Source organism: Trichosurus vulpecula, chromosome 1, assembly GCF_011100635.1.
Source record: "Trichosurus vulpecula isolate mTriVul1 chromosome 1, mTriVul1.pri, whole genome shotgun sequence".
In the NCBI taxonomy this organism is placed as follows: domain Eukaryota; kingdom Metazoa; phylum Chordata; class Mammalia; order Diprotodontia; family Phalangeridae; genus Trichosurus; species Trichosurus vulpecula.
In genome coordinates this window covers 201,606,984-201,629,419 of record NC_050573.1, presented here as the reverse complement: position 1 = coordinate 201,629,419, position 22,436 = coordinate 201,606,984, and the positions used below count along the sequence as shown (strand labels likewise).

Sequence of the window (22,436 nt, the reverse complement as noted above, 5' to 3'; positions counted from 1 at the left end):
TTTATTGTGTAGCCTTGGGCAAATCATTCAACCTTCCTCATCTGTGAAAAGGGAACAATAATAGCTCCTTTCATTGTTCAGAAGTTTTTCAGTTGTGTCTGACTCTTAGGGACCCCATTTGGAGTTTTCTTGGCAAAGATACTTGAGTGGGTTGCCATTTCATTCTCCAGCTCATTTGATAGATGAGGAAACTGAAGTAAACAGGGATAGGTGACTTGCCCATGGTCATATAGGTAGTAAATGTCATAGGCCGGATCTGAACTCAGAAAGATGAGTCTTCCTGACTCCAGGCATGGCACTGTATTCACTGGGCCACCTGGTGCCCTCCTGCCTTCCAGCATTGTTAGGATCAAATGAGAGAATATTTGTAAAGTGTTTTGCAAACCTTAAACTACTATATAAAAGCTGGCTATAATCATCATCATCATCATCATTATTATATAACAGTATACTTTTGTTGCTATTTTAAAATCTTAGATATTTCTTTACTATAAGTTACTTATGAATATTTAAAATTTTTTTAAACGATAATTCTCTTTTGTGTGTTTGACTTAGTTGTGTGCATGGAAGAAGAAGATGAAAATTCTGAAAGAACTACTCCTAGAAAATCTCGTCCAGGGGTTATCACTTTCACAGAAGAAGAAACAGCAGAACTGGCAAAAATCAGACCACGAGAAAGTGCTACAGTTTCTGAAAAAGTGCTCGTCCAGTCTGCAGCAGAGAAAGACCGAATTAGTGAAATAAAGGATAAGCAGGCTGAACTGGAGGCGGAGCCAAAATATGCCAACTGCTGCACCTATTGTCCCAAAAGCTTTAAAAAACCCAGTGACTTAGTGAGGTAAATTTTACTCAAATTATTGTTAAATTGTTTGCAGAGCATTAACTTTCTTCTCGAAGTCATCATGTTGAAAGACCTTCATTGCTTTCCATATGTACTTTAGGAATTTAGTTTCAGAGATTTATGGTCATTTTCATTTGCCATTTTTCCTAGTTGTCTTGTGGTCTCATTTCTGTGTAACAGTAGATATCTCCCACCTCCAGAAGTATACATTCTCTTAGAGAGATAAAGCATATATGTAAGTCAGAGGTAGTTTGAAGGAGGGGCAGATTTTATAGTTAGAAAGTGAGGGATGGTTTCATGGCAAAGGTGGTATTTGTATTGAGTTTTATAGGGAAAGTGAGGATTCTGATGGGCAGAGAAAGGGAGAGAGGAAGGGTGTAAGGGATGGTGGGGAGAGGTACTGGATGGATGGCAGGAAGGAAGGGCACAGGGCATGGCTTTGTCACTTGGACAACTAGGGATTTTATGCCTCCCTTCTTAGGCAGAAGAGCCTGATTAAGAGACAACATGTTGTAATAGAAGAGTTTAGCCTTAGGTATCAGGACTAATTAACTTTGTCTCAAGTCCTGCCTTGACATATATTTCTTGAATAACCATGAATTGGTCACAGTCTCTGAATCTTGGTCATATCTTCCAACTAAATGGTGTTGCTTTCTCTTATTAATGTTCTTTATAGTGCTTCTTAAACTGTGAGTTGCAATCCCATATGGGGTTACAAAAAATTTGGGAACAGTGTAAGGTTTCTGAATGCGCAATAACCAAAAATTATTTCAAAAGCAAACACATAATGAATCTGAAGTGTTTCTGGCAGCGCTTGCCCATGTTGCATTGTGCAACTTCACTGCAACCTTGGTTCTGAACACAAAGCGTGCACACTTTGCATTGCCTGTGCCCTCAACCCACACAACGCCAACCAATGCTGTCAGCAAACGCTGCCAAAATGGGAAAAGGGGTCATAAGTGTAAAAAGTTTAAGAAACCCTGTTCTATAACATGGTGATGATGATAACTGTGTACTCGCCTCTCAGGGTTTGAGGAGCAGATGAGTTTGGAGACTGGCCTTTCCTGGCTTATTCATTTAATGGTATGATTTCATGAATATCCATGACATATTTAAGCAAGCCCATTTATTATTCTTGTGTCTCGTTACATGACTGGACTACCTCCTTTTCTGATGAAGATGCTTAATGTTTCAGAGCTTCAATTTCCTCACTTAAAAAACAATGATAACAGCAGCATTGCTTACCTCACAGGGGTCTAAGGAAGTTTTTTGCTAACCTTAAAACTCCATGGATGTTAGATATTATTCTTCCTCCCTCCTTAGATTGTTAGAGTGCAGGGATCTTTGTAGCCTGCTCAGCACGTATTAGAAAAAAGTACCAAGTAAATTGTTGAATTGAGGGAGTATAGGGTGTTAAGGCATTATTGAAGTAACTGTCCACAAGAGTCTGGGCTGGGCAAGGAAGTATTTCATAGGAGGTTAATGGGCTAGGTTAAGTGGAGAGGTAGAGCTAGAGGATGACCCCGTGAGAATTAAGGGCTGAGTGAGTGTTTATGGATGAGTGGGACAGTTGATAATCAGTTAACATTTTTAAAGCAATTACTGTGTACCAGGCATTGAGCTCAGTTCTGGGAATACAAAGAAAGAAGACAGTCCCTGCTTTGAAAGAATTCACCATCTAATGGGGGAAACAACATACACACAACTATACACAAACAAACTATATATAAGATAAATTTGAAATAATCACTAGAAGGAAAGCATTAGAATTAGAATTTACCTGGAAGTTTAAGGTACGTGGGAGTACAGATGAGAAGAGAGAATATTTAAGATAGGAGTCAGCCAATGAAAATGCTGTGAGTTGGACAATGGAGTTTCTTGTTCAAGGGTAGCAGGACAAGTGTCACTGGATTACAAAATATACGGTGAGTTGTAATGTGTAAGAAGACTGCAGAGGGGAGGAGACTGGCTTTGGAAAGGGGTAAACCAAGTGTGGACTCTTATAGGTAGAAATGTAGCGTTTGATAGTTTGGCTTCAGTACTAGGTAGTTGATGGAATAAAGATTGAGGTTAATGAATCAGAACTCGAGGAACTTTGGCAACAAAATGGTTAAAAATATATCTATAACTATTGGGAAAATAGTAGAATGAATTATAAATAATAGTTGAATCTGAGAAAAATTATTCATTTTTTAAAAATTTTTTTGACTTTTTCTTTTTTTAAAAGAATGGAAGTCGTAAGATTTATCCAGCCACTTACACTCTAAGTTGCTTAGTCTTACTGTTTTACAATAATTTGTTTAATAGATTTGTCTTAATAGATTTGTTTCCAAAAAGAGGGAAAATTGAACATTTTGTTTTATAGAAAATGAATAAATACTTTTAAATTGTAGGAAATTGTTTATGCTTTAATATACTTGAATTAACTTTGTGAAGTAGTTCATAAACATCGGAAAGAATTAAATATATGCTTTTCGTCTAGGCATGTCCGAATCCATACTGGAGAAAAGCCATATAAATGTGATGAATGTGGAAAAAGTTTTACAGTTAAATCTACTCTGGATTGCCATGTAAAGACACACACAGGTAAATAAACTATCTCATTCTGTGTGGACATTGAAGAATTATTTTATTGTGTCTACTGGGGTATTCTTTTTCCTTTCAAAGGTTTCAGTTTAGTAGTGGGAATTATTTTCATGGGCAACCTATGTTCTGAACAAGATGATTATCTATAGCAATTGTAAAAGCAATACAAATATGAGTAAATTACATAAGAATGAGCCCAAAATAAGAATATTCCTGACAGTAGCAAAGTTAGGATTCATTTTTTAAAAAACTGAATCTGTGATGTCATTAGCATATCAAACCATTGTGTTAGAACTCCTTCTATAAATGTCAATCAGCACTTTTTCTACAATATTTGTAATATTCGCTTGATGCACTGAGAAGTTAAATGACTTACCGCATAGCCAGTATCTATCAAGTCTGTTACACCCAGGTCTTCGTAGCTCAGTACCCCACATTGCTTGGTTTAGATCAAATGGTAGATAGAAACAGGAAAACGTGATGATCTTAATGAGTGATTTAGGTAATTGATCTGTGTTGTTGCACAGGCTTAAATTATTTTAGTACCACCATCACCTTTTTTTTTAAATTATTTATTTAGTTTTCAGCATTGATTTTCACAAGAGTTTGAATTACAAATTTTCTCCCCATTTCTATTCTCCCCCCCACTCCAAGATGGTGTATATTCTGGTTGCCCTGTTCCCTAGTCAGCCCTCTTTTCTGTCACCCCACTCCCCTCCCATCCCCTTTTCCCTTCTTTCTTGTAGGGCAAGGTAAATTTCTACGCCCCATTGCCTGTGTATCTTATTTTCTAGTTGCATGCAAAAACAACTTTTTTTTGTTTGTTTTTGAACATCTGTTTTTAAAACTTTGAGTTCCAAATTCTCTCCCCTCTTCCCTTCCCACCCATCCTCCCTAAGAAGTCAAGAAATTCAACATAGGCCACATGAGTATCATTATGTATAACCCTTCCACAATACTCATGTTGTGAAAGACTAACTATATTTTGCTCCTTCCTAACCCATCCCTCTTTATTGAATTTTCTCCGTTGGCCCTGTCCCCTTTTGAAAGTGTTTGTTTTTGATTACCTCCACCCCCATCTGCCCTCCCTTCTATCATCCCCCGTTTTTTTATCTTCTTCCTCCTTTTTTCCTGTGGGGTAAGATACCCAAATGAGTATGTATGGTATTCCCTCCTCAGATCAGATTTGATGAGAGCAAGATTCACTCATTCCCCCTCACCTGCCTTCTCTTCTCTTCCTACAGAACTGCTTTTTCTTGCCACTTTTATGCAAGATAATTTACCCCATTCTATCTCTCCCCATCTCCCTCTCTCAGTATATTCCTCTCTCATCCCTTAATTTGATTTTATTTCTTTTAGATATCTTCCCTTCATCTTCAACTCACCCTGTGTGCGCTCTCTCTCTCTCTCTCTCTCTCTCTCTCTCTCTCTCTCTCTCTATGTGTGTATATATATATATATGTATATATATATGTGTATATATATATATACACACATATATATGTACACATACATATATACATACACACACACACACACACACACACACACACACACACACATATATATATATATATATATATATATATATATATATATATATATATATATATGCATATTCCCTTCAGCTACCCTAATACTGAGGTCTTGTGAATCATACACATCATCTTTCCATGTAGGAATGTAAACAAAACAGTTCAACTTTAGTAAGTCCCCTGTGATTTCTCTTTTTTGTTTACCTTTTCATGCTTCTCTTGATTCCTGTGTTTGAAAGTCAAATTTTCTATTCAGCTCTGGTCTTTTCACTGAGAAAGCTTGAAATTCCTCTATTTTCTTGAAAATCCATATTTTGCCTTGGAGCATGGTACTCAGCTTTGCTGGGTAGATGATTCTTGGTTTTAATCCTAGCTTCATTGACTTCAGGAATATCATATTCCAAGCCCTTTGATCCCTTAATGTAGAAGCTGCTAGATCTTGTATTATTCTGATTGTGTTTCCACAATACTCAAATTGTTTCTTTCTGGCTGCTTGCAGTATTTTCTCCTCTATCTGGGAGTTCTGGAATTTGGTGACAATATTCCTAGGAGTTTTCTTTTTGGGATCTTTTTGAGGAGGCAATCAGTGAATTCTTTCAATTTCTATTTTACCCTCTGGCTCTAGAATATCAGGGCAGTTCTCCTTGATAATTTCTTGAAAGGTGACATCTAGGCTCTTTTTTTGATCATGGCTTTCAGGTAGTCCAATAATTTTTAAATTATTTCTCCTGGATCTATTTTCCAGGTCAGTGGTTTTTCCAATGAGATATTTGACATTGTCTTCCACTTTTTCATTCCTTTGGTTCTGTTTTATAATATCTTGATTTCTTATCAAGTCACTAGCTTCCACTTGCTCCAATCTAATTTTTAAGGTAGTATTTTCTTCAGTGGTCTTTTGGACCTCCTTTTCCATTTGGCTACTTCTGCCTTTCAAGGCATTCTTCTCCTCATTGGCTTTTTGGAGCTCTTTTGCTATTTGAGTTAGTCTATTTTTTAAGGTGTTGTTGTCTTCAGTATATTTTTCAGTATTTTTTTGAGTCTCCTTTAGCAAGTCATTGACTTGTTTTTCATAGTTTTCTCGCATCCTTCTCATTTCTCTTCCCAATTTTTCCTCTACTTCTCTAACTTGCTTTTCCAAATTCTTTTTGAGCTCTTCCATGGCCTGAGACCAGTTCATGTTTTTCTTGGATGCTTTTGATGTAGGCTCTTTGACTTTGTTGACTTCTTCTGGCTGTATGTTTTGGTCTTCTTTGTCACCAAAGAAAGATTCCAAAGTCTGAGACTGAATTTGGGTGCGTTTTCACTGCCTGGACATATTCCCAGCCAACTAACCTGACCCTTGAGTTTTTCAGTGGGGTATGACTGCTTGTAGAGTTAAGAGAGCTATGTTCCAAGGTTGGGGGGATGCACCAGCTCTGCCACACCAGCGCTCCTTCCCCAAGAACCCCCCAACCTGGACTGGAGTTAGATCTTCAGCAGGCTCTTCACTCCTGCTCTGATCTGCCACTTAGTTCCTCCCACCACATGGGCCTGGGGCCCAGAAACAACTGCAGCTATAGTTCTGTAGCTGCCCCACCTCCTCTGCCCCCAGGGCGGTGGCCGAACCCTGAACTCCTTTTTAAACTCTGTTCCCAGCAGCTTTTCCCACTAACCTTCTCTGTTGTCTTTGGTGTTTGTGAGTTGAGAAGTCTGGTAACTCCTGCAGCTCACTGATTCAGGGCGCTAGGGCACGCTCCACCCAGCTCCTGGTCTGGTTGGTACCACGCCGGCTCTGCTCTGCTCCCAGCTCCATGCAGGATAGACCTCACCCAGAGACCATCCAGGCTGTCCTGGGCTGGAGCCCTGCTTCCCTCTGCTATTTTGTGGGTTCTGCAGTTCTAGAATTGGTTTAGAGCCATTTTTTATAGGTCTTTGGAGGGGCTTGGCGGGGAGCTCACGCTAGTCCCTGCTTTCCAGCTGCCATCTTGGCTCTGCCCCCCCACCATTACCTTTTAACAAATCCTTGACAAAAGTGAGTATATTTTATATAATTATCAAGAAAACTAGTGTCTTTGTATTCTGGTATTAGCTAACTATTCTTTTAAGGAATCACCCCATAGTGTGAGGATGGAGTTCTGTAATAAACAAAATAATCAGAGAAAATTCCCTTTTATGTAGAAATTTAAGGTTAAAGCAACTCAATCAATAATTTTTTGGAAGGAAAAAAATCTTTAAAATGGAAGAACAAATACATAATTTTCTTTTTCTTAAGAATTAAAAGCATACTGCATTTATTTAAGTGAGACAACATGATGTAGTAGAAAGAACATTGAATTTATTATCCAAGGACCTGGGTTAAAATTCTGCCTCTGTCATTATTTGTATGGCCTTGGGAAAGTCTTTTAACCTTTCTGGGCCTCAATTTTCTTATCTGTAAAATGATTAGGTTGGACTAAATGTCCTCTTAGGGTTGTTTCCAGCTCTCAGTTTGTGTTCCTATGAAGTATTTTTTTCATCCCCTTTACCTTTTACCTTGCTTTTTTGTTTTCTTTTTGAATGTAAGGGGAATTTTTTTAAATAACCAAAAAAGTAAATAATAAATGCCCTTTTTTGAGAATTGTAACTTTTAAAATTTTCATGCTTTTCAGATGCACTAATCACTTTTAAATGATGGAACATAACAGCTTATTCATCATTGTTTTCTTGCATTTAACATTCTTCTCTATTGACTTATTTGGTTCTTTTGTGTTATCTCTGTTGTGTGCAGAACAAACTAAATATTGTTGATTTATTTCCATTTATTACATTAAATATGACCATGACATTAAATTTCAGGTTGACATCAGCAAGAAAAAAGGAAGGTTATTTCCAGCCACAGTAATAATAGATCTCATTTCCATAATGCTTTGCATTTTGCAAAGTCCTTTCCTTAAACTAGTATTGTGTGCAGTGCAAGTATTATTCCTGTTATTCTCATACTACTTATAAGGAAGCTAGGGCACAAAGCGTTTAAATAACTTGCCCATATATACTAATTTATCTACACATTCTTCCCTTCACTCCTCTGTCACATGGAGTTCAAGCTGACCTTAGACTCCAGTGGCCACAGTTTTCTTGTTTGGGCTAGAAGATAAGTTGTAATGTTTTATCTTTAAAGAAAAAAATGCTATTGTGTGAAACATTTCAGTCATTTAAAATCACATACCTTAGTAAGCAGAAGTTAGATGAAGACATAAAATAGAAGGTGGACTTACCTAAACAGTTACCTAAATATTATACCTCTCCTGGCACTGCACAGTTTTAACATTTATTGATTCTGTCTTGACTGATTTATCCTGCTGCTTTTCTAGGTCAGAAGCTTTTCAGTTGTCATGTATGCAGCAATTCATTTTCTACAAAAGGAAGCCTCAAAGTTCATATGCGTCTACATACAGGAGCCAAGCCTTTCAAGTGTCCACATTGTGATTTACGTTTTCGTACTTCGGGACGAAGGAAAACGCACATACAGTGTCATTATAAACCAGAAAATAAGAAAGTTAGAAAGCCTGTCGCCCGTAGTCCAAATGAGAGCCTGCAGCCAGTCAATCTCCTCAATTCTTCTTCGGCAGACCCCAATGTGTTTATTATGAATAACTCAGTACAATTTGATCAAAATTTGCTTCAGCAAGGCCTTGTTGGTCAGGCCATTCTCCCTGCTTCCATGTCAGGTAAATTTTTAATTTCTTTAGGTTCTATTTATTGGTATTCCTTCTAACTTTTTTTGCGAGGCGGGGGGATAAATTAAGTTCTCTCTCTACCCCTCTCACTCCCACTCCTGTTTTTTCTGTCCCATCTTCCTTTTTTACATATTCATTACATTTATGACTTTTATCCACTACTGATTTAGACATGCCTGCTCCAAAAAGCACACTTAGCTGAGTTCAGTGCTTACACACATTTGTGAACTTGTTCATAAGTTGTATTTGTAAAGCTTTTATAGTTCTAAAGTCTTTAAAGTTTTCACCATCAATTTTATATGAAACATTAGTCAATTTCATTCAGCTCTCATTAAGAGTATTTTACTTTGTCAAATAGGAAATCAATATGTAAGTGTCACGGGTCAACATCATGACTTCCTTCTTTAACAAATAATGATAAACAAGAATACTTTTGGTTGCCCTCCTGTTTTAAAAAAAAATTCTCGTATCCTAACTATTAATAATATCATCTCACGCTTGCATAATGCATATCTTAAAGATGTGTAGAGCATGCTCTTCATAATCCTGTAAGGTAGGTGTCTTATTACTATTTTGCAGATAGAGAAACTGACACTTGAAAAATTTAAATCTTGGAATCTACCCTAGCTTCATTCGAGGCTCAGCTCAGATGCTGTCTTCTATGAGAAGCTTTTCCTTATTCTCTCTTGTTATTCCATCGAAACCACTACTCTCTGTAGTTCAGTTTTTCAGCTCTCTGAAGGCAGCAATTATTATTATTATCATTACTATTCTTTTGGTATCACTAGTGCATAGCACAGTGCCTGGGACATAATAAGGAAGCATTTAATAAATATTTTAATTAATTAAGCTTGCAAATTTCAGTGAGGCCTTTAATTTATTAATGCCCACATTATGTTGAAACAATTCTGGGCACTGGTTTTATAACTTTTTAATGTGATGTTAGGGTTTACAAAACACTAAATTTACTACTCTTCTTTTTGCTTGCAAATGTCGAAAGGTATTCATACATTTTTTGGTGTATACTTTTTTTATGATGGTACATTAATTAGAATAATACATGTGAGTCATTTGGTAAATCATAAAGTGTGAATATCAGTTCTTATCAGCTGCTACAACATTTTATGACTCATTTTAGGGGTGTGTGTGTGGGGGGGTGTGTATGTAGTTTGCTGTTTTAGAATTATGGCCAGGATCGTTTTAATAATATTTGTATATCTTTTTTTGGTAGCTGGTGGTGATTTAACTGTGTCCTTGACAGATGGTAGCTTGGCCACCCTGGAAGGCATACAGTTACAACTAGCTGGTAATCTTGTTGGACCCAATGTGCAAATTTCCGGAATTGATGCTTCTAGTATTAATAACATTACACTACAGGTAAGATGAAAAGCCAATCATTTTGTGTTAATATTGTAATATAATTCAAGCATCTTGTAAATATGAAATTTTTGTTATGAAACTATCTTGTTTTTCAGATTGATCCTAGTATTTTGCAACAGACATTACAGCAAAGTAATATACTTGCTCAACAACTAACTGGGGAACCTAATCTGGCTACACAAAATAACTCCCTTCAGTCATCTGACAGCACTGTTCCCGCCAATGTTGTCATCCAGCCAATTTCAAGTTTGTCTTTACAACCCACGGTGACATCTTCTGCTAATATGACAATAGGACCATTATCTGAACAAGATTCCATGTTGACCTCCAGCAACAATGGTAAGAAACATTTACGTGGCAGTATGATATTCTTGCCTTCAATTATTTGTTTAATTACCATTATGAAATCATGCTATTAAAGAAGTAGTTCATAACACTTTTTTATTTCTGAAATTCATTAAGTGAATTTAAGTAAACTACAATCAGGTTATGTTTATCCTTTCTAAATGATAGATAATATCTACATAATATATGTATTGTAATTGTTTGTTTTAAATAGTTACTCCAATTATTATAAAGTACATATTTACCCATAGCAGTTTCTTGTTCTTTGGGTTATTTTGAAAATTGTTTTCCATTCCCTCTTTTCCTCACTCTTTCTAGACTACCAGAAAGTTTAATTAAATTGGTTAGATATTAGAAGAGAGAAAATGATCTTAAGAGAAAAAGGCAATTTATATTTGTTAATATATATTTTTAAATCTTTTTTTTATTTACATAATCAGGTACACAAGATCTTTCTCAAGTGATGACTTCTCAGGGTCTAGTATCCACTTCTAATGGTCAGCACGAGATTACCTTGACTATTAATAATTCAAGTCTCAGTCAGGTTTTAGCCCATGCTGCTGGTTCCACTGCTCCAACTTCATCAGGATCTTCACAAGAAATTACTCTCACCATATCTGGTTAGTATTTTATATTTACACCAGTGCAATATTTCATATTTATACCATTTTAGGTATACTTCCTGTTTGTTACCTTGTAACATTTTCTGTTCATTAAGGCTAGACACCATAAAATAATTTCATGCTATCGCAATTTAATTATTTAAAGTTTTAGGAATTTAACTTTTATGTAAATTGGATATGTTACAGGTACTAAGTTATGAAGATACTCCTTAGCTTGTGAAAATAACGTACCCTTAAATATGTGTAAAGAAAAAATTTTAAACATCTTCATAAAAGATTATCAAATACAGGTAGAATGGGTCTCTAGATGGCAAGCATCTTTGGCAATATGGTTACCTGGTTGCTAAAATTCACTTGAAAATTATTAGGCTTAGCATTTTGTGTTTAAAACCATCTAAATTTCCTTAACTACTCCAAGATTATGTTTATGTGCATATAATGTCTTTTGTTTTTTGTTCTCATGGATTTTCTGAAATTTCTTCTGAACTATACATGATCACACATTTTAAAGACTTCAGTGGGTTTTTTTGTTTTTTTGTTTTTTGTAAGGCATTGTGGTTAAGTGACTTGCTCATGGTCACACAGCTAGTAAGTGTCAAGTGTCTGAAGTCAGATTTAAACTCAGGTCCTCCTGAGTCCAGGGTTGGTGCTCTATCTACTGTACTACATAGCTGCCCCCACCCAGTGTTTTGTATGAACATATGACCTTTGGAAGCTGTAAACTTTGTCCCACTTTTATCAACATTCACATTTTTTTAAAGCAAAGAAACTAGCTTTCATAAGCTAACAATATTTTGAAGACAGTATCTTGCTCTTTCACAGAAGATAGCACTTCAAGAGAAAGAATTCTGTGGACTAGATGGACCATTATTTTGACCTACTATGAAGTTTCTTATATTTTAATAACATTTCTACAATAGGTTTATAGCAATAGAACACTGTAGAAAAAAATCTGGTTTTATTCTAAATAAATAACAACTTGTTGAAAACACATAGTTTGAGCTTTGCCTTTTAAATGGTATCTTGAAATATTGGCACTAATGAACAAATTGTAACTAATGATATTAAAATTTGAAATTATTCAGATTGATCAAATCAGCAAATATTTATTGATGCATGTCACATGTGAGGTACTTTGCTTAGTACTGTAAGGGATGTAGCGATAAATTACTTTGACCTCAAGGAGTTTACATTCTAGTTGGATTGTTTATCTCCTTTGTGTGTTAGCCAAGAGTCTTAGTTCTCTTTATCATACTCTTCCATTTACTAGGCCTTTTGGTTGTTTTATGATTCATTATCTTCTATAATACCCTACTAGTGTAGGTTGACCTAATAAGCTAATTTTTTATATTTGAAAGATTTTGATTGTAAGGAAGGTTGAAACTAGTAACTAAAATGATGTTAATTGATTTTTTTTTGTCTTTCCTCTCCACTGTTAAAGATTTAACAATCATTGCCAACATTTTTTTATCCTTTTCAGAATTGAATGTGAAATGCAGGGCTATAGAGTTGTAATGTTATAAGTTGTTATTGAAACTAGGTGGAGTTCTGATGAAGATAAACTTTTCCGTATGATAGAATACATTTTGTTCTCATAAATACAAAGCCTTGCAAATTTTTGTATGTGCTAGAGTATTATAAAATCTTTTCAATGATATTTAACGGAAATATGGCAAATAATCACAAAATTTAAAAATAGTTAAAATATGGTCTTAGCATAAATATTTCTTAAGAAAGCCCTGTTTTCTCTAAATCAGCATTTTTATTTATATTGTCATTTAATATGTCAAACATAGAAAGCCTAATTTACATTGACACTGAATTTTTTATTTAGTTAGATGTCTCTTCTCACATTAGAAAAATATGGCTTATGGTCTTCATTTCTCTCTCTGTTATTTGAATACTGAGTTTTTAGAGAGCCTTAATAGTTTTAACATTTAATTGTAAGCAAATAAAGTTGATTTTTTTAAGTTAACAAAATTAATTTCTTTTTAGGTCAAGATCTTATTCAACATAATACTAATGGAAATAGCGAATTAAATGGAAGCATACGATTGTCAGCTCCTGCCGTCAATAATCAACCTCCTAGTGCCACATTAACAATAAGTAATGATCAGCTTCTCTCTCAGAGCGCAACATTAAACTCTTCAGGTATGCTGGAATGATTTAGCCAAGAGAAACATTCCAAAATTTCATATTTCATTTCCTAAAGCATATGTAAATAAATGTGACTATTTGCATTGTCTTTCAGCATGAAAAACATACATACAGTTTTCCCAAGATGAGACAGTGTTGAATTATGTCTGCTTTTTAACCTTAAGGATTAAAGCTTTATAAATTAATTCTTATAAATAAAATTCATATCAACCAAAATGAATAATTTTAATCTAATAGACAAAGACAGTAAAAATTTAGCATTTTGCTGTCCCCTGTGGGAGAGCTTCCCTTTTTAGTGATGAGATCTTCTAGGTCAGCAGTTCCCCTGATATAGATTGCTATTTGCACTGCAGTATACTTTATTTTTTGGCTACCACCAGGTGGCATTTAGTTCATAGTAATGGACACATGGACAGTGCCTTTGCTGAGATTAGAAATATACTACTGATAAAAATATTGCATCATCCCTGTATTATTCAAACAACTAAGATAAGTAAAGCACTGGTGCACAATTAAAAGATATAGAACTTCATAGCAGCATGAAAGAAATTAGAGTAGCTTATTGTACTATCTTTATCTAAACTTAGTTCCATTGTAAGCTTTTCTACACAACAGTCTTTATCTAATTTTCCAAGAAGTTTTCTCGTTAAGTTTACCCTTATTATTTTCTTCCCAAACCTGGACTTCCAACTGTTTCCATAGTTAAAGCTTATCTAATTAACTCCTGAGCTATACATAAAATGAACACATGAACAAAATTTAGTTGTCTCAAATCTAACTTATTCCATATCCCCCTTTTCTTTCCTTCTGCTAAGAAAGAGGTAGGAGAAAGGAGATGTTAGGCCTCCAGGAGGATCCTTAAAATGTTTTCTTTAGTTGGAGGTCTGAGATATAAAATGTTTAAACTTAGTAACTGAGAGGATTCTTCAGAACTTCAGTTGAAGCAAAAGGAAAACATAAATAAGATATTAACTTAGAATCATATTAGAGATCAGAATCATCACAGAATGTTGGAACAGGAAGAGTTCTTAAAGATCTATCTAATCTAAACGCTTCATTTTATAAATGAGGAACCTGATTCTGGGTCTATGGAATTATAGTCTGTTGTTATTTTCCATTGCCATAACATCACTTCTCATTTTATCATGATCTTTATCAATCTATTAATAATAATGACTCTGTTAATCACTTTATTTTTTAAACTTTAAGATTTATTGTGAATTTGAAATAAGTACTTTTTATTATTGAATCACAGAGCCATTCTTATAATCTAATAAAAAAAAGCTTAACTTGCTCTCATGTGAGCTCATTATAATTTAATCCATAATAATTAGGAGACTGTTGTCTTAGCTTCTGTTAGAATCTCACTTTAGGAATCCTTATTTGTAATCAAACAAGCAGTACCAAATATCTTGCAGAATGTATTTGGTCTGTGAATTTTAGTTTCCAAGTCATTGCTGATCAGTAAAAACTGCAGCTAGCCACACTATTGAACTCTGCTAGAGATTCTGGAGTGAGAACCTGGTCTGCAAAATGTACAGAAAGGATAATGTACTCTACTGCTCCTTAAATGACATTTTTTTAAGAAACAGGGAGTATAATAATAATTATTTCCATTTATTTTAACTTGAGCACAAATGAAATTTTAATCATCTTTCCACTTACCATTTGGTGCATGTGAAGATGTAAAGGTATATTTTCCCCATGTGGATCTTTTATTGATGGGAAGGAAAAAAATGTGGATCATTCATATTACACTGGGGACCTCTTGTTCAAGAGGTTCTAGAGTTTTTCTGCTCTGTTCAAATTATGTTATCAGTGGTCAAAAGGTTAGCAGTCCTTATGGTAGTAACTTTATTGGGGCTATTCAATAATTTTTTGGTAGATTGATGGAACAGGAAACGAAATTAGAGAATTTCCAGTTTAATTGGAAAAATAAGTAGTTGTCTCTGCCACTTGGTTATCCTGATGTTTGATGGCTCAATGTATTATTTGGAAATGGGGGATTATAGTAATGATGGTCCACAAATGGATGGAAAAAATATGTGAATACATTTATCTTTATTCTGTCCACAAGTTTTCTATTTAAGGGTACTATTGATGTAGTATGAGTACAGATGGTTGGGCATCTTCATAAAATTGCCCCCACAGATAAATACTGATGGAGTCTCACACCAGCAGGGACAGATCCAGAATCTTTTAATGCAGTATAGCCATTGTTAATAAAATGCCTAAAAGCACTCAATATATTATGTCAATGATATCTGACTAAAAAAGGCAAATGGACTTTTTACTCCTGAATTTTTATTTTTTATCATCTTGTGATATTTTAAAAGTTGGCTAAGAGATTTATTTTTTATTATATTTTCTTAATTTATTCCACATATCAATTTATAAGATTTAATATCAGCATCTTATTTTGTTTTGTGAACTCATCCAATGGATAAAATTTAGAATCCGAAATTAAATGCTATTCGAGAGTTTTCATGAGTTTTGCTTTGCTTGTGTTGGCTGTCATTAAAATATAGGGTCATTTCGGTATGAGCGAGTGAGTTATGTTCTCAGCTTTCCTTAATCTTTGAACTGGACTGAATTTTGGCAGATAACCTTGATCAGATATATTTCTTCCTTAATGTCAAATAGGTTAACAGATAATAAGACTTTGTTAGAGTGGTTTGAGTAGCCTGTCGCTACTGGTTGTAGTTAAGGTATCGGTGCCAGCCATAGTAAAACTGAAAGTTCTGTTCTCATTCATAAACATTTATATCAGAGTAAAAGTTACAACCCAGCTCTGTCTGTCCAGTATGTAAAAAATTAGAGCACTAATTGCAGAAGAATTGTTTTGTTTTCAGATTCCTCTTTTTGTTGGATTTAATGATTTATGCTAGATTAATCGCAGGTCCTTCGATTAAGAGGAATTATTCTAGACCAACATAATAATTCCCATTATTATTTCATAATACTTAGTTCTAAATTGTCTTTGAACAGCCATTATTATGTAGTAAACAAGTATTCTCTTCTGTATTGTTCTCTTGAACTGAAAGGTATAACACAAATTTTAGTGAAGATTCATCATTAATTATAGTTATTTCAGTTCCATTTGAAAAATTTAAAAGGGAAGAGCATTACGTTTTAGGTATAAAATTTCTCTTTAGAATTAGGAAACATTTTATGGTGATATTTATAAAGTATACTTTGTTCTTGAGGGATTCATTGTGGATATTTAGTGCCTCTTAGAGCCTAATATTGACATTACCCCTTAAACAGTCAGTTACAAATGAAAACAAGTTCCAATACACATGAATTTCTGATAAGAAAGGTTCAACTTCATATAAATACCCACTCAAAAACAGTTGATATTAACAACGAAAGCTTAAAACTAGACAAGTTATCTCTTTGTAGGAATTAATAGTAAATTAATAGCATTAACACCATTCAATATTAAACATAAAATAGTCCTGATGAGAGTAGTTTGTTTTCAGCATTCAGGTGAAAAGATAAGGGAAAGATATTTACTTTTCCTTATACTCTCTCTTCATGATAGTCATCATTCATGGGGTCCTGTTACTAAAATGTTGGAGTGAGACCTTTTTTTATCAGCTCAGGAGTACTTTTGTTACCTGTTTTACCAGTGCTTTCTGAAAATGCAGATACTGTGAGTCAGATCATATCAGACAAATCCAAGATGACCATATTTTGGGTACATTATTGTAATGAAGATTTTCTTGGATATAGATTAGATGAGATGACTAGTGCTGAGATGCTATGATTTTTCAGAATGATGCGAAACAGTAATTCATTTGGAGGAGTATTGAAAGTTTAGTATTTGTATGCTAAATTCTCTGGAAACAAATACATGTTTATGTATTTTGGGTCTGGACACCTACATATCTTTATAAAGTCAATATTTGATTCTGACCATTAATGCACACCCTATACTGCCATTTCTTCCACCCTGATTTTTGTTAGGTCTCAAAAAATTGGAATTGATACCATTAAATTTTTTATAAAAGCCAATTCATAGTTTTAGAAGCATAGTTTTTGAAAATGCTGTACATTTTGACCCTGAAATTTTTGATAGTGTTGGGTCAGATAAAAATCCAAAGAGAATTCACTTAATCTTTTTAAGATTACCTTATTTGAACAAAGAGTTCATTTCCTGTTTTTAATCACTCAAGTCATCTGTACTGTGACTAAGAGCTGTCTGTCCATCACTAAATTCCTGAGAATTTCTAGATGGCTTTATTGACTTGTGCATGTAGTAGTTCCAATAGAAAAGTGTGTATAAATAAACATTAAAAAATAATTATTTCCTTTCTTTATAATGTATTTTATCTCTTTCTCTAATGGTCTTATAGAATCAATATTAAGAAACAAATAAGAATTATGAGATTATGTACTTCCAGTATATAGATTTAATTTTGATATGATCTCTTCCAAGTTCCTGTCAGAGAGGACAATTCTATTTGAGCTACAGTTATTTTATGTGTGTTTAAAATTGGATTCTGTAGAGATTTGAACTGGATTTTAGGGTACTTTTGTCACCCTATATGGCTACAAGTATGAACTCTGATATTCATCTGAACCTTATAATTGGAATGTTTCTTTGAAGATTTGCTTTAGGTAGAAGAATGCAGAACCTTCTTTCTTTCTTCTCAATGATTCTTTTTCGTTAGATTTCTTACGCTGCACAGACCTGGAACCTTTTGATCAACCATTTATCATGAAAATGCTGGAAACATTTTGCATTGTAAAATACCTTTTTACTCCCTGAGGAATTTTGTTAATGTTTGAATTTCTTTGTAAATAGAATCTATTCTAGATAGAGTATATCAACTTTTGCTTTGATAAAGGTATGTAGAAACATGCTGCTTCTTTCCTCACTGGAACTTTAGTAGCTTTCCAAAGGTGTCTTTGCAGATTATGCCAGTGGAGAAGTCTAGGTAGGCCATTTAGGTCACAGATTTCTCCTTAGTGTTTTTGTTGGACACAAATTTAGGTTGGTTTTTATAGGACAATCCTTCAGGGTTTTTATTTTTTTTATCTTTTTTAACTTACCTCTAGAATGACTAGTCTGCAAGAGTAGGGATATGTGGAGGCAATTTTATGAACATTAGGTTGACTAGTTTTCTGGTAACTGGAGTACTTGGAACATAAATCCTCCACAAATCCACACTCATTATTCTCCTACCCTTATTTGTCTTAGGAGTCCTTTGTAGTCAGTTTGTCAGAAAAAGAGAGAGAGGTGGGAGGGATCTTACTGTCTCCTTATGTAGTAATCTTTGGAGCCCCCGGTGGCTGCTTCAATGCACTAGACTCCTAATGGTTATACTGCTTTTAAAGGTTCCAGGTCTGTGCAGCACAGTGTGAGACTCCAAGAGTGTGGATCTATGGAGGCAATATATTTGGAGAACTCCAGTTACAAGTAAGTAACCTAGTTTTCCTGTTGGCTCCCTGACTGATATGAGGAGGCTCTCTCTGGACTGGTATAACCAAGTCACAGCAAAGCATTAACAGGAGTTTTCTTTTTACATCTAATTAGTAGATAGCTTCTTGAGTTTAAATTTTTACTTTCTGATAAACTAGGTTATGGAACGATCTCCATCTTTTTAAAAAATAAAGTTTTTTTTTTTAAACGGGAATATAAAATTGAACATTTTTTTTCTGATATATATCAAAAGACTTTGGCAAGCCCCTACTGAGCCAATCCCATCCACCTGGATAACAAAGTTTGCCTTTTTTGATTAGCTCTATGGAGGAGGACAGTCCTAGAGGATCTTCACTGAGAATATCTTCCCTTCCTTTCATCACTGGTTAGAAGAAAAAAAAATCCTGCATAGATCTTTGTGGATAAATCTTTTGCTGTCTTTACTAGAGAAAGTTAATAAATATTGCAGAGAAATGGATGATGTCTATATTTATGCTTGACCGTTCAGAAGAGAAAGAAAAGGGTAAAGAAATAACGTAAGTGGGAAAAGTCAACTTTAGAAACCCCAAATATGAAACTATTAGCTACCAATTTGATTAGATTTGATTCCATTTTGTTGTATTTTGACTCTAATTCTGAGCAGCAGATAAATGGATAACCAAAGAAAAAAGCACTTGAATTCTCTGTGTTTTCTTGATGACAGCAATTGCTGGGACTAGGTTGTTCCATTCTGTCTTTTGCTTCAACAGATCCTCCACAAACATTTAGGAAGGTGTAGTAGATTTATTTAGGAAAAAATAAAATAGGCAGTTAAAATGCATTTTAGTAAAATTAATATTAACAATATTCCATCAGTATAGTTGACAAATGACCATAGTTTTCTCTACCCACAATATTGTGCTTAATCAATAGCCATTCTTCCCATACCACAATTTTATTTGCCTAGCTTATATTTTGATCTCCTTTTCCTCTATTTTGTTTTGTTTTTATAGACCTTAATACTGCAGCTGGAAACCTTCCTTCAGCAACATCCATGTCTCCATCTACTATAGCCACTCAAAATCTTGTAATGTCTTCATCAGGAGTTGGAGGTGATGCTAGTGTCACGTTAACTCTGGCTGACACTCAGGGTATGCTTTCTGGTGGCCTTGATGCAGTTACACTTAACATCACTTCCCAGGTCAGTATAATTTCATAGCTGTTTTTGCTTTAACTTTCTCAGTGGACTGTTATTGAGACCTCATATAGTCATAGTTAAGAGTTTGTTTTATTTGGTGTTAAAAAAAACTTTGTTTCATATTATAAATAAATATCCTCACTGGAGGGAGTAGGTATGATAAAGGTATGTTAGCACCAGTTTGCTGTTGTTTTGAATATTCTTAATCATTTCCTGGGTCCTTTCCATATAACAGGGAATCTTTTCTTAAAGTACCAACTTTGAGAAGGGAAACCCAGGGCTTTTTATGTCTCTTCTGCTCTACTATTCAGCATCAGCTACTCTTTATCTCCCATTTCCTTTTTCAACTCTAAGATGCAAAAGATTCCAAAGCCTTAGCAAAACCAAATACACCCATGCAGGCCTAGAAAAAGGATTGAGAAAAGATGTCTGCACATTTCTTTATTCTTTGTCCAATTAAGTTCAGAGAACATTGTATTTATTACAGTAAAACCTTAACCAGAACTTTTAGGGTTCCAGAATACCTCCCAAACTGGAAGTAACATTTTAAACACACACATAAACACACACACATATACATATATCTTTGGTTAAAAGAAGTTAGGATAATATGGCATAATGGAATGAGGATGTGATTTGGAGATGGAACTCCTGAATTTGAAATCTGTTATTTTATTACCTTTGTAATAGAACACTCCAAGGTTCATTTTCTTCATTTGCAAAAGGACTAGGTTATACTAGATCTCTGAGGTCCCTTCTAGCTCTGAATCATATGCTCTTATAAGTAGCCAGACCAAACAGAAACAAACAGTGGATATAGGAAACGTGATAAACCTGATAATGTGTTTGATTCTTAGAAAAAAGAGAACATTCTGATTGTACTATGGCATCTGTAGAAGATTGCTTTTTTATGATAAGGGAAAAGTGGCAGATAAAACAGAAGAAGAATAGGGAGAAAGGGGAAAATAATGAAGTCAAGTAGTGATTTCAGATGACCCACAGGCATCTTAACCTTAACAAGACCAAAACAGAATATGCCTTCTCTCCCAACCCAAACCGTGCACCTTCTTTTTAGTGTGGCCCTTCACAGCCTAGTTTCATACTCATTACTTTCCTTCATAGTGCAACTGTTCTTTCCCCAGAATACATCATTAGTATTTACATATATCTTCTGCATATTATGCCTGCCATAGTGGATAAAATGCTGACCTTCCACCTAGGACAACCTGGGTTCAAGTTTCACTTCTGACGCATATCGCCTGTGACTTTGGGCAAGTCACTTAAACCTCTCAGTGCTAATGGCACGTTTTTAACATCATAAATTGCAAGGAAACTACTGCCCTACGTTAGTAAAGGGCATTTTCTTACTCAGGAATGCCTAAAAAGAACACAAGTCCATTACCTATCCCTGTGTATTTTGTATATGCTTGTAAGTAGATGTTGTTAGCCTGATGGGATGTAAACTCCTTTAGGGCAGAGATTATTTCATTCTTTTCTTTGCATCTCCGTTGCCTAGCACAGTGCCTGGCATACAGTAAGCATTTAATAAATGCTTGTTGATTGATTCACAACTAAGAAATAATAAGTCTTAAAGGTATGGGTGTGTTTTTGTAAAGTAGTTGCCTGCAATGTTAGCATATCTCTGGAGTAACATGATAGTACCATATGTAGCCCATATGATAATACACAAGCAACATAATCATAGAAGTCGTTCTATGACATGGATTCAGTCTTCCCTCCAGTAAAAACCAAAGACAAGAAATGAAAAAAATTTTTGCTGACACTTAAAAGAAAATGGCTATTCCTAAATACCTTGAAAAGACCCAACATAAGACAGCTGTGGTATAGCAATAAGATATTAGCTTATTTGTTCATTCCTTAATTCTATTTAACAAATATTTTTTGAGTGCTTAATGTACAAGATAGCTGATATCTGAGGAATACACAGCCAAATAAATTCTGCTCTCACAGAGCACATAGTGTCAGAACTCAAAGGCCTACATTTAAAATTCTTTCCCAATCTTAAATATTTAAAACTTATAAATTTATATTTTTATAGTGCAATCAGAACACTCCCTTTTTTCTAAGAGTCAGTCAAACAGATTATCAGGAGGTTTATCAGGTTTCCTATCTCCTTCACTGTTTGTTTTTGTTTGGTCTGGCTACTTATATTTAAAACTTATAAATATATATTTAAAACTTAAAAATTATAGAGCTCTTACAAAAAGAGAGAAAGACTAGATAGGCAACATCTCAAGTGACCAAAAAGAGGCAAGCTTGTATAATGTAGGAAGGTATATATCAACCTGTCATGGACATAAAAAAGATGACAGATCCAAGCATATTTTATTCATTTACTCTTAAGGGCCATAGGTGAAACTAGACCATGCAAAGACAGGAGACATTTCAATGCTTCCAGGATCTTTGATTTCATTGTGGTGAATACTTCCTTCAGTGATGCAGATCATAGCCTTCTTTGCCCTTGCAAGAGTTGGAGAGGCCAAAAAAAATTCTTCATCCTTCAGCCAACCTGATGGCGAGCCTCCTTGAACTTTCTTATGTTTGTCTTTGGACAATAGCCCATTACCCATCATTAGACTTCCATTTAAAGCTTTTCCGTACTGGTAGGATTTGGAGGAACTTACAGTTCTATATTGTAGGCTTTGAGA

General features: G+C 34.7%; 1 protein-coding gene across 1 annotated transcript in view; it reads left to right on the top strand.

Annotated features, from left to right (window-relative positions):
* The window catches only part of ZNF236 (zinc finger protein 236), a 228,706-nt gene that overhangs the window by 156,143 nt on the left and 50,127 nt on the right, over positions 1-22,436 (top strand). The window contains exons 21-28 of the mRNA XM_036760000.1: positions 556-838; positions 3,324-3,427; positions 8,292-8,648; positions 9,889-10,034; positions 10,133-10,376; positions 10,823-11,002; positions 13,001-13,156; positions 19,583-19,770. Coding sequence (XP_036615895.1) covers positions 556-838; positions 3,324-3,427; positions 8,292-8,648; positions 9,889-10,034; positions 10,133-10,376; positions 10,823-11,002; positions 13,001-13,156; positions 19,583-19,770 — 1,658 coding nt within the window. The remainder of the gene's footprint in view (positions 1-555; positions 839-3,323; positions 3,428-8,291; positions 8,649-9,888; positions 10,035-10,132; positions 10,377-10,822; positions 11,003-13,000; positions 13,157-19,582; positions 19,771-22,436) is intronic.